At 38.6% G+C, this 12,102-nt stretch overlaps 1 protein-coding gene across 1 annotated transcript in view; it reads left to right on the top strand.

The window, feature by feature from the left end:
* The window catches only part of PPFIA1 (PTPRF interacting protein alpha 1), a 53,950-nt gene that overhangs the window by 25,531 nt on the left and 16,317 nt on the right, over window positions 1-12,102 (top strand). Inside the window, 12 exon segments of the mRNA XM_030948640.1 lie at window positions 748-831; window positions 1,330-1,461; window positions 2,833-2,895; window positions 3,898-3,977; window positions 4,221-4,353; window positions 4,886-4,888; window positions 4,992-5,215; window positions 5,810-5,890; window positions 5,892-6,039; window positions 9,240-9,391; window positions 9,991-10,163; window positions 10,276-10,369. Of these exon segments, the coding sequence (XP_030804500.1) occupies window positions 748-831; window positions 1,330-1,461; window positions 2,833-2,895; window positions 3,898-3,977; window positions 4,221-4,353; window positions 4,886-4,888; window positions 4,992-5,215; window positions 5,810-5,890; window positions 5,892-6,039; window positions 9,240-9,391; window positions 9,991-10,163; window positions 10,276-10,369 (1,367 nt within the window).

The following is a 12,102-nucleotide window of genomic DNA, read 5'->3' on the forward strand; positions in this document are numbered from 1 at the left end:
GTCTTCTAAACATAAACCTAAATTTCTTACACTGCTAAGTGAAGCAAGTGGGGAGAGAGAGAAGTTGTGGTACTACCAAATACTAAGATTTTTAGAGGGCTGCAAATGGAGTAATGAAATCTAAAGAGTTATATTTAGTTAACTACAAATGAGCCTTTTCAAGTGTGTGTGTGCATGTTTTCTTTCAAAGCCTTAGTTTCATTTTTTTTCCCTGTTATCTTTCCTATCCCTAACTGGCTCTGTAGTCTGACCTTTTGTCTCCTGGGAGCTCTGCTGCTAAAGATGCTAAAGTTTTGGAACTTGCCACCAAGCTTAGGAAGGTAGAATTTGTATCTTAGTCCTTGTCTCTGCTTGCTGCTTTCTGCTTTGCCATGATTACTAACAAAGAGTCCCATCGTCCAGGCTAGTGAGGAGAAGCTGAAAATGCACTCAGTCTTTACTTTTATTTATTTTTTTGTTTTATTTCTTGGGGATATGAATGAACTTTGCTGTTGCAAGCTTGTTTGCAAATAGTAGTAGTTGATTCATGATGGTACTTAGGGGTGAGAGGTTTCATCATTTTGCCACTTCCCATCTGAACTCTTGCAAGGTCCTTTTGGTGACAGAAAAGCATCTGTTCTGCATTGTCCTTTATCATAAATGGCAGTTGTGCAAAGCATGTTAGAAATATTCCTGTGCCTCAGTGTTTCTGTGCTGTTGGAGCCTAAAAAACCCACCCAAATTCTAATTTTGCTCTCAAATTGACAGGCTGAGGAGAGACACGGCAATATTGAGGAGCGGCTGAGACAGATGGAGGCACAGCTTGAAGAGAAGAATCAAGAACTGCAGAGGGTACTGCACATCATTTTGACAAAGATAAAAAGCTGAAAGCAAGAACCTAATCCGCTTTGTTTCTCAGCTTTAAAATAAAGCTAGAGTTTAGGCTGGCTGCTAGTGAGTCACTGTACTGTGGCTAACCTTAAATCTCAAGGAGAATGTGCTGAAAGTCTCCAATAAAAGTTTGAAGAAACTTGCTGAATTAAATGACGATGGAAAGATTGGTTCCTGGGTTGCAGATAATGGAATTCATTCTGAATTGTGCCTTTTAAATTTTTTGTTAATGTAGGCTTGGATTTTTGAACTTCTGATCTTGGATCACTTATTAAAGACTGAAGTGTCCCTTAGATTCCCTTTACAGAGCCCTGGAGGCACAGGCAGTGTTCCTCTGTGGAAAAATATTGCTGTTAAAAAATGCATTTGGATTAAAGAAAGCTTGATGCCTTCATAACCTGGAAATTATTAGAGATACTGCAAATCTGAAATTTTTTCAGCAGCTTCTTTGTATCTCAGGCTAGACAGAGAGAGAAGATGAATGAAGAGCATAATAAACGTTTGTCAGAAACTGTTGATAAGCTCCTGTCTGAATCCAATGAAAGGCTCCAGCTTCATCTCAAGGAGAGGATGGCTGCCCTGGAAGACAAGGTAACAAGTCACATTCCAGTAATGAATGTGTAATTCTGTAATGATTTGTGCCTTTTGCAACATGTCCAAAACTTCAGCAAATAAACACAAAACCCTTATTAGTAAGTAGTTGCTGTTAAGGCTCTGTTTTAGTGTGGATTTTGAAAATATGCTCTTAAAAATAATTTCTGAGATTGTCCCTGGGCACTGCACAGTGGTGTTGAGAAGTCAGCTTTTAAGAAGCTTTATCCTTTTTTATTTGACTGGTGCAGATTGCATAAATAGGCTCATCCAGTGTAACACAGGAAGCCTAAAGCATTGGAACTTTGACCTTTCCAGTTCAGTTTCCTTTGTTTCCCACTGCTTTTGGCTGTACAAGTTCCCCTGAGTCATTGTGGGATTCCTGCAATTTGCCTTTCTTCTCAGGTAGCTCATTTTGGGACTCGCTATATGCATGTAAATGGGCTTTTCCTGCGCTGTCAGTGCACGTCTTGGAGCTTTCCCCTGCACTCAGTTCATCTCTTCTGACACACTTTTCACTCTTTTTCTTCCCTTCTGCTTTTGGATCTAGATCCTTATGGATTATTTTTCCATGCAGAGCTTGAAGTTAGATCCCTTCATCCAGCAAAGCAGTGTCTTCTAAAGTTGATGCTGACTTTGAGTTGCTTGGTCTTGGCATAAAATATATTTGGTTTCTTTTACTAGAGGGTGAAATGACCATCTGGGGAAATGGTTCAGGAAAAGCTGAGTGTCTTTGGTTTTAAAGTCATGGCAATAAAATGCTTTGGAACACAATGGTGTTTCCAGACTTGTACTGAATGTTTGCTTCCTCTTGCATTCACGCATAATGTTTGAATAATAGGTGGTGTCTCAGGGTTAACCTTGACTCCCTCTTATCTTCCAAGCCATAACTACATTTGCAAATAATGAGGAAAATCTACTTGTCCTTTACTGTAGTTAACAGCTTCTAGAAAGATGTTCTTGTTGAGGCATCCAGCTCATTCTTTTATGTTAAGTTGGGAAGAAACATTCAAGTAATATTAAGACTTTGTTCTCATCATGTGGTCTTTGTTGAATTACTTTTAATTATTCCATAATTATTCCCTTTTTTTTACTAGTTAGACTGTGAAATGGAGCTTTAAAAGGCTGCTATTGCTATTAAAGATTTATGGAACCAGTACTATTACTAAATCCATTATTTAGCGAGCTGTACACCTGGAAGGAGAAACCTTCAGCTATAATCAAAGTGAAATGATGGAAGCAATCAAGGATGTGTAATTTTAAGATGCATTTGTGTAGTGTTGTCTGCATTTTTTTTTGATAGTCATCATGGTTATGATTTAAAAGTGTAAAGCTTATGAGTGACTTAATTTGTGATGCCTTTTATTTCAGAATTCACTTCTACGAGAAATTGAAAATGCAAAAAAACAAATAGAAGAACTTCAGCATGAAAAGGTAGACTGCATTTCTGAAATATTATCTTGGAACTTAATTGCTGCCTTGCTACAAAGCAGGATTAGATTTTAATTCCTCATAAAACTTAACATTTCCCCCTCTGTTTAAGAGAAAGGAATTGTTATTGCTTATTTTATGGTATTGTGTGCCACAGTTTTAGGGGGATTTTATAGATAATACATAACCTTTTAGATGATACGTAACATTTTTGAATATGTGAAGGGCTTGTATATGTTGGCAATTGGCCAAAGTTTGGAGATTGTGTAGAATTTTTATACTCTTGTACATATGACCTTGAACAGCAAAACCAAATGAGAAATACTTTTAATGTTGGGTGTTTTTCCATGAGGTTTTCTCAAAGCATTGAATATCACAAAATGCTTGTGCAACTGCTAAGTTTTTTTTTTTTTAATTTTAAGAACTGGGGAGCAGAGGGAGAGCTATTTATTAGACTTGGCTTCTCCTTAGCAATAGCAGCTTATATTCTGCTTGTCCTGGAAATGACAAGGTCCCTCCTTACAGATGTTCATTATCAGCCACTGTTTATTTTATTTAGGCTTTTGCTGTTTTCTCATTCATTGTATTTCTCTGCTGTTAAATTCCGAGTTTCTAGAGCATGTAAAACTGTCCAAATTAAAAGTGAATGCTTGTAGATCCTTTTGTGCAGAAAGATTGAGTAAATCTTCTTGTATCTTATCATCACTTAATTATAATTAACTTTGTAGCATGTGAACTCATAGCTGTTTTTAAAATACATATTGTCATTATTAGAGTCAGGGTAGAGAGGCAGCAGGATTATTCTGGGATGTCCTTTTGTGACAGTGCTGTATTGTGTGTAGCAAAAACAATGTTTAAATAGATAAAGGCTATATCTTAAAATCTGTTATTTCCAACTTTCAGGGAAATGAGATAAAAAACCTAAATGTGAGTTTATAAATTTGTATTTGACACTATTTTTTTTTTAAAAAACATATGATATGTTTTTTCGATTTATTTTTCCAGGATCAACTTGTATTAAATGTTGATGCATTAAGGGCTGAAAACGACCAAGTGAGGCTCAGAGCCACATCACTTCATCATAGGTACCAGCAGTAGTTTGGTTTTTTCCTATTTTCTTTAAGGTCACTATGGTAAATACAATTTTGCATATTATAAATGAAAATATTTCAGTCATAGCTATATATTCAGTTTTATAGAGCATATAAAACAACTTTTATACTGCTTAAAAACAACTGGCAGTGGTGGGACAAGATAAATCCTGTGGGTCAATTTTTGTTTGTTTCTTTCTCCCTTAGTAAAGATGAAATGTTTGTTTTGCGTTGCAGCAGAGCAGATTTCAGATTCCCTGTGCCATCCTCCTCTGTGGGGGACAGCCACACAGACTCCTACAGCTCCTCCTCCGTGCTGAGGCGGCCCCAGAAGGGGCGTCTGGCTGCTCTCAGGGACGAGCCTTCCAAGGTAAGGAGGGAAAATACAGATAACAAAACAGATTTCTTCAGTGCATGAGGCTAATCAGGTGCAAGGAGGTTTTAGAATTGGGAAGACCTGGGAGAAAATTCCTGAGTTTTATAGATCCTGTGTTACCAACTCATGAACAGCTGCTGGTCCTTTTAATTGTTAGCAAAGAGTTGCAAGATTATAGTTTGGAGCTCCTATTTTGTTATGTTGGTTTTTTTCTTTTTAATTTTTGTTTTTGTTTTTTAATTTTGATAAGCCTGTAAAGCACAATTTGAAGCAGTCCTGCTTTTGTGTCTGTACACTCTAATCTAACACATTACTGTTCTGCAAGCAGTTTCCATTACCTTTCAGGATGCATGAGTGCCCATTATATAAAACTGATTCCATAGTTCCCATGGAATTGATAGCAAAATTCTGCTGTAATTAAATATGTGTTCTGCATCTTGCAGTTAAATGAAGTTTAAAGCTTCCTACATTATAGCTTTTTTTTTTACATTTCTCTAAACATTGCTGTCTTGATGGATGCATTCAGCATGTAAGTGGACTTACATAAATTATTTTAAACATCTTGATAAGTAGTAGAGATGTCACTTTTTTCCATTTGAGCTTGGATTTATTTCTTTAATGGATTCTTCTAGGTTCAGACCCTGAATGAGCAGGACTGGGAGCGGGCCCAGCAAGCCAGTGTGTTGGCAAACGTGGCACAAGCATTTGAGAGTGATGTGGATGTGTCTGACATGGAGGACGACAGGGAGACCATTTTCAGCTCAGTCGATCTGCTGTCACCAAGTGGTCAGGCTGATGCTCAGACTTTGGCCATAATGCTGCAGGAACAGTTGGATGCAATCAACAAAGAGATCAGGTATGGCCTGTCTGCTGTGGAGCTTTTGACAAAAATACGCTGAAAAATGGTAATTTCCCCACGGTTTTCTGCTAAGTGCCGCTTCTGTTTGCATGGTCCTTTATGGTGTTTTCTGGGGTCCCCTGACGAGGGGAGGAATGATGAATCTCACTCCATGTTCTTAGAAGACCAATTATTTTAGGATAGGAGTGCAATAGGATAGGAGCACTATAGGATATTATAGGATAGGAGCGCTATATTAAACTATACTCAAGAATAGAGAAAGGACACAGACAGAAGGCTACAAAGAATGATAATGAAAACTTGTGACTCCTTCCAGAGTCCTCACATAGCCTTACCCCGTGATTGGTCATGAAGTTAAAACAATTCACATGAAACCAATCAAACAACCACCTATTGGATAAACAATCTCCAAACCACATTCCAAAGCAGCAAAACACAGGAGAAGCAAATGAGATAATGTCGTTTTCATTTTTCTCTGAGGCTTCTCAGCATCCCAGGAGAAGAAATCCTGGCAAACGGATTTTTCAGAAAATTTGACGGTGCCAGTCCTTGTTGGAATGTCACATTCCTATGGGGCTCTTTTTCCCTCAGGCTGATCCAGGAGGAGAAGGAGAACACGGAGCAGCGCGCGGAGGAGATCGAGAGCCGCGTGGGCAGCGGCAGCCTGGAGGCGCACGGCCGGTTCCGCTCGCTGGGCTCCGTGGCCCCCGCGCGGCGGGGCCCTGGCCGGCTCCTCCCCGCCCGGCAGCGGCCGCTCCACGCCCCGGCGCGTCCCGCACAGCCCTGCCAGGGAGGTGGACAGGCTGGGCATCATGACACTGGTGGGTACCCACGGCCTGCAGGCTCCTCCTGGGAGCGCTCCTGTTCGCTAGGAAACGGGCTGTTCTTTCCTCTCCTGCTTACTCAGCTGTATTTTTCCTTTCTCTAGGTTTTTCTACTGCTTCCTTTCAACTTCTATAAAAAGTGTAAGATACATAATGATTAGGAAAAACGTTCAGAGCTCAAGTCTATTATTTGGTCAACATCTCGTGCCTAAGTATTTATTCCTTCTGTTGTTATGGTCTTTCTTCAGACTCCTCTTTCTAGAAGAAATAATGTTTTCAACCACTTTCTCCATCTGCTTTAAACTTTATTTTTAGCGGTCCAGTATTCCAGTAAACACCCAGCTAAAAAGTGATTTGCATATTAATCTTGAAGACTGGGATGGTATCACTGCTGTTTGAATATTAATGAGTGCTAGTGTCCTGTTTTAAGCTATTAAAGCCTGATAGGTAAAAGAAATACCTGTTAGAGCTTGTGGTTGATAAAGTAGTTTAGTCTTAGGAGTTCAGAGAGTAGAGAAAGATGTTTTCCTTCTTTTGACATTGCTATGACTGCTGAGGAAGATTAATCCTTCTAGGAGCTGCCTTATGCATGTGAACACATCTGTAAAATTAAGATACAAATCTCCCCCTTTCTTGTTTTACATAAGTGTTAAATAAAACGAACAGTTAAAACCAAATATTTCAGCTAAGTAGTTTTCCTGGCTTTTTAAAATTAATGTGCACATACACCAAGAAGTATTTTTTCATAAAAGGGAATAATTTTGCCTTCTTTGCATTAAAATAAAAATCATTGTACTAGCTCTAGCCATATGTCTAAGGGCAAGTAGTCTTCTAAAAAAAAGCTATTAAAATTCAGATTGTGGAGTATTTTATCTTCTAACATTTCACAATTATTAGTTAAGCTAAATACTTCTTATGCAGAAAACCATATACAAATTTAAGTAGCTCTTTTCTCCAAAACTGGACCAGGAGAATTGTGTCTGGTCTGAAATCCAATGCAATTGAAGAAAGTGAACTGTAATTAAGTTCCCTTTAGATCCTAATTGTGCATTGAAGTCACTTGATCTGGTGTTTGTGCTGTATTTGATAAGTTTTGTACCTGACAACTGATTTGTGAAAGCTTGAAATCAAGAATTAGAGAACAAGAGCTTTCTAGAAACTCTAGGAAGAGCTATCATGGATTATTATTATACTGAGTTCTGCTGTGTCTTCCAACGTTTTAATAGAGAGTTGCCTTAGGTTTTGATCATGTAGGCAAATGAGCTTAATGCCAGTGGTTATACAGCTCAGTCAGTTGAAAGCCCCTCATGATTAAAAAGCATCAACATGATAAATGGTGAAGCCTGCAGCTCACTTGAGCAGTCCTTGTGGGCAGTTCATTCCATGTGGTGAACATTCTCATTTTTATGCTTATCAGATTTAATGGATGAAAGATCCAGTAATGGTAAAATGAGTCTGCAGTGCTTTGTCAAGAACTTGAGGAGGAACTAGATCATCCTTAAAGGTCCCTTCTATGATTCAGTGAATTTATGGTTTAGTAATGTAGTACTCTACAGTCAGATTGAACAAAACTTTCCATATTAATGCTGCAACATTTACATGTATTCTAAATCAAAAACAATTAAAAGTTATCCTTTGTGGGAGGGAAACAACATCCCTCCCCCATGTCCCACTTCAAAGGGAACCAACTTTATTTTTGGTTGCAGGCTTTTTGAATAATGAGAGCTATTAAACAAATTATCTAAATTTAACTTTTGTCAGCATCAGTCTGAATAAGCTGTTTGTGTAACTCTTGCTCTGTGCACTGGCAGAGGTGAGCACTCCCTGGGGACTGAGGTACAGTGGATGGAGGATAAAATAAAAGTGGTGGTGAATTCCTGCTCAAGCATTCCAGCACTGGAAAGCTGGAAAAAGAACAGAATCCTGTTACTGTATAGAAATTGGCTATTGTTGGCACTCTTTGACATTATTAAAGTCTTGGCTGCTTTTTGTGCAGTGTAGGAAACAGCTGCAGGAATCCCAGGCTTGTGAGGAGGGATGAGTGCAGATGATTTATTAAGGCTCCTGTGGCTAACCTGGAGGTTCAAAACAGGTCTCACCTTTTCAAAGCAACACCTTGAACCCCCCCACACTTTATTGGGGTTTTTTTGCTGCACATATTTTGTGCTAATTTGCCAACGGTCCCAACACTCTCAAACATCTCTGGTACTTTGGTAGATAACCAACTCTAAGTATTTATTTCTTGCTTCCTTTTCCTCACTTTAGGGATACATTTACTAGTCTGTGATTTAAGGAGTACTTCATACCCAGTATCTCTCTGTGCCATTGTTGTAATTGTTGTTGATATTCTCCCCAAGGTGTTTTGTCTGTACTAGTTGTCTTAGTCTGTGCTACAGTTTACAATAAATACAGCTTTTCCAAATTTCTTTTCTTTGCATGCATCTGTCAGCCTAGTGATTTAAGGAAACACCGTAGAAAGGTAAAAAAATCTTTAGTTTATTTCATGGTGTGCCCCTTCATCTCCCTGTCTGTCCCCAAACTCATTAGTGGATAACAGGAACATAAAGCATTTGCAGGGTAGCTCTGTAACAAAAGAAGATTATGGTTTATCATTTTAGCCTGAGTGTGGGTTTGTTTTGTGGATTTTTGTGTTTGTTTGCCTGTTTTTGCTGGTGTGGAGGACTGCTGTGCTGCTTTCTGTTTGCAACCGCTGCTTTGTAGTCTTCATGCATCAGTGCTGAATTTTAAAAGCTGTCAGTGCACACACAAATAAGTTATTCTTTCTGTTCCTCAAACTTTTGTAGCCACAGGTGTGTAAAAAGTGACTTCACAGAGTCAATGATCTTGCTAATAATTCTTTCCACAGGTCTCTTTAGTTTTTCTGTCTTTGCACTTGCTTGAACTGGGGACAGGTATAATCATTTTATGGTGCTGAAGGCATTAATTTAGTTCTTAGCCCTATAAATGAATAAAAGATAAGTGCTACTTTCTCATTTCATGAATTTAGTTATTTGTCACTGAAGGTAACAAGAAATTCAGAAAGAAATCAAGCAAAAAATAGCTAACTGCAGAATGGTAAGGGCAAGAGAGATCCTTTAACACTAAAATAAGATTCTTCCTTTCACTGTTTTGTGTAGTGTTGCTATTGCCTTCATGTTTTGGCATTGCCCCTGAAGTTTTCCTTCCTTTCCCACCAGTCTCCAGCTTCCAGAGAAGAGGTACGAGATGACAAAACCACCATAAAATGTGAGACATCGCCCCCTTCCTCACCTCGCTCCTTGCGCCTGGACAGAGTCCAGAAAGGAGCTCTGCACACTGTGAGCCACGAAGATATCAGGGACATCAGGAAGTAAGTGAGCTGGCAATCACTCACACCTACCAGGAATTCAGTGCCCCACAGCATCAGGATAAAACCCCAAACTGCAGAGCTGTTCAGCCTGTAGGATTTTAGTCTGAGTGTTAAAGTGTTTCTCCAAAGTCAGGAGTGTGAACACATAAATGGGTGACTGTTACCTCAGCATTAGGAATGTAGATTTTGCTAGTGCTTAGAAATGGCTTCATGGGAATGCTTTTGGTACTCAAAGTTTGCATTAAGTTTTCTTCATGCTTGGGATATGAAAAATGTAACTCTTAACTCTTTTAAGTTTTTATTTAGCTATAAATTGAGAAATAACTTGCAAAATTGCCATCACTTTGATTGACAAGATACTCTTTTCAAAGTACCTAAGTATCTGAGATGGATTCCACTCAAGTATTTTGAACTTTGTCTGCCCCTTTCAGCCAGGAACTTGTGCCATCAACATTTCTTTTCATAATTCATAAAATTAAATGAAATTAAATGTTATTAGTGAGTTACTGAACTTCTATTAACTTGCACAGAACCCTGAACTTATCTCTGGTGAATTTGTTGTACATGGGCTCCTTTATGACTCTTTTTTTTTGGTACAGTTCTACAGGTTCACAAGATGGCCAAACAAGTAATCCTAGTAGCAGCAACAGCAGCCAAGATTCCCTTCACAAAGCCCCCAAAAAGAAGGGGATCAAATCCTCCATTGGCCGCCTCTTTGGCAAGAAGGAAAAGGGACGACCTGGACAAGGAAGCAAGGAAGCTCTAGGACAAGGTTGGTTTGTTTTTTCTTACACAGTGAGAGAGATGGCCTTGAGGCTTGGGTTTTACACATTCCTGATCAGTAATATTACAAAGGATTTAATTGAATTTGGGGTTTTTCATAGGTGGCCTGGGAGAAGCAGATGGTTCCTCTCAGGATGCATTAGGCCTCAGCAAACTTGGAGGTCAGGCAGAGAAAAACAGGAAAATGCAGAAAAAGTAAGTGATCAAATATTTTTAATCCTGTGTTATTCATGTGTTGCTTTGTTTAAAAATGCTGTGGTTTTATTTTTTAGTTTGGTTTTGGGGTATTTTTGCCTAATATGGTGCTATGGCTAATAAGCCTCTGTAGATTTTATCTTTTTTTTACTATTTTTCCAGAACATTAATAGCAGCATAGGTCATGGTAGATTTGAAAGGAATTCAAGCTCAAAACTTACAATTGGAGTGCTGTAATAAAGAAATTTGGAGATAGAAGTGGACTCTTAACAAATTCCCCCTAAATTTATTAGATTTCTTATCTGCTTTGAGAGGTATTAAATGTAATAAATTATAAATACCTTTAATTCAAATGGGAGATTTCCCAAAGTTGTCCTTGGCTGTTCTTTGCTGCTCCAGATTGTGGAGGAATTGTCAGAAGGGAAGCACGAGATGCTGTGGACAGACATCCTTCCCTGTGTATGAATTTGCTGGATCCTTTCTCTGTCCCTTTGTGTTGCAGCTGCTGGCAACTTGTCTCTTCTCTAATTTTTTCACTTCTGTTTAAGATTGTCTGTTGAAATCTTTTTCTTTGCACCACATTGCCCTGGTTTCTTAAATTTTTTTTAAAATCAATTGTTACTATTTCATTTTTTATGGCACCTTGTATGCAGTTACCCTTTCCTAGTCATGAGAATTTTTTCTCTCTGTCCCAGAAAATCTTTAGTTTATTGCTCACCTTTGGAGTGTCTGTTTGCATGCTTTGTTGTTTCCAGACTTGGAACAGATGAAGCAAAGACTAATCATAGGTGAAAAAGAGATACTGCTGCTGGTAGAAATCCTGACTGGATGCTTATATGGGAATACAGGAAACACTCATATTTATATAAGTAGGATCAGGCATTCCTTGCATTTTTTTCTCCACTGCTGAGCCATATACCTTAAACTTCTGCTGCTTCTGTTCTGTTCAGAACAAAAAAACTGATGAAGGTCAGACTTGCTTTCTGAAGACAGACAGTAAATGTTGAAAAGAAAGAGTGCTAATTTTCCCTTTGAGAGGGATTTCTTGCAGTACCTAAGTTCTATTAACTAATAAGAATAATGCCTGGTGGCTGCTAATGAAAACCAGCAGCGTGTTGGTTTGAAAAGTCAGAATGGAATGTGGGTTTGTTTGGATAACAGAAGGCTCAGCTGTTTTTCTTCAGACTGCTGCTCTGAAGGCAATCATATATTATTATGATCTGGTATTTTCCCTTTTCTACAGTGCTTTAAAGTCATACCACATCTTGGTTGAATAAATAGTTTTAGTCTGGTCATATCTAAGGAGTGGTAAGGTCTGTTCTTTGAGCAATATAGGTATTTCTCAATACCAGCCACAAGTTTCATTCTCAAGTGAAACAATCCATACTGTCTTGCTTTAAGAAATGCAAGAAGTGCAGTTGCAGATAAATCATGGCTTTTCTTGTAAACATTCTGCTTTTCAAAAATGTGCTGGTATTACTTAGAGTATAATTTATGGCTGCATGTTGCAGATTGCTTAAAAGGCAGCTGTCTCTATTAAACAAATGAAATCTTTTAGTTTGGAATTGCTTTCCTTAGCTCTTCCAAAGCCCCTCTCCATCTCTTCCACAGCCCAGTTAGGTACTGGAGGGGGCTTTAAGGTCTCCCTGGAGCCTTCTGTTTTCTATCACTGAATGAAATGAAAACAGTCTAGATCTATCATTTGAAAAACCCCAAATAAGATGGTGTCATGC

Source organism: Camarhynchus parvulus, chromosome 5 (genome assembly GCF_901933205.1).
Source record: "Camarhynchus parvulus chromosome 5, STF_HiC, whole genome shotgun sequence".
Taxonomy (NCBI): Eukaryota; Metazoa; Chordata; class Aves; order Passeriformes; family Thraupidae; genus Camarhynchus; species Camarhynchus parvulus.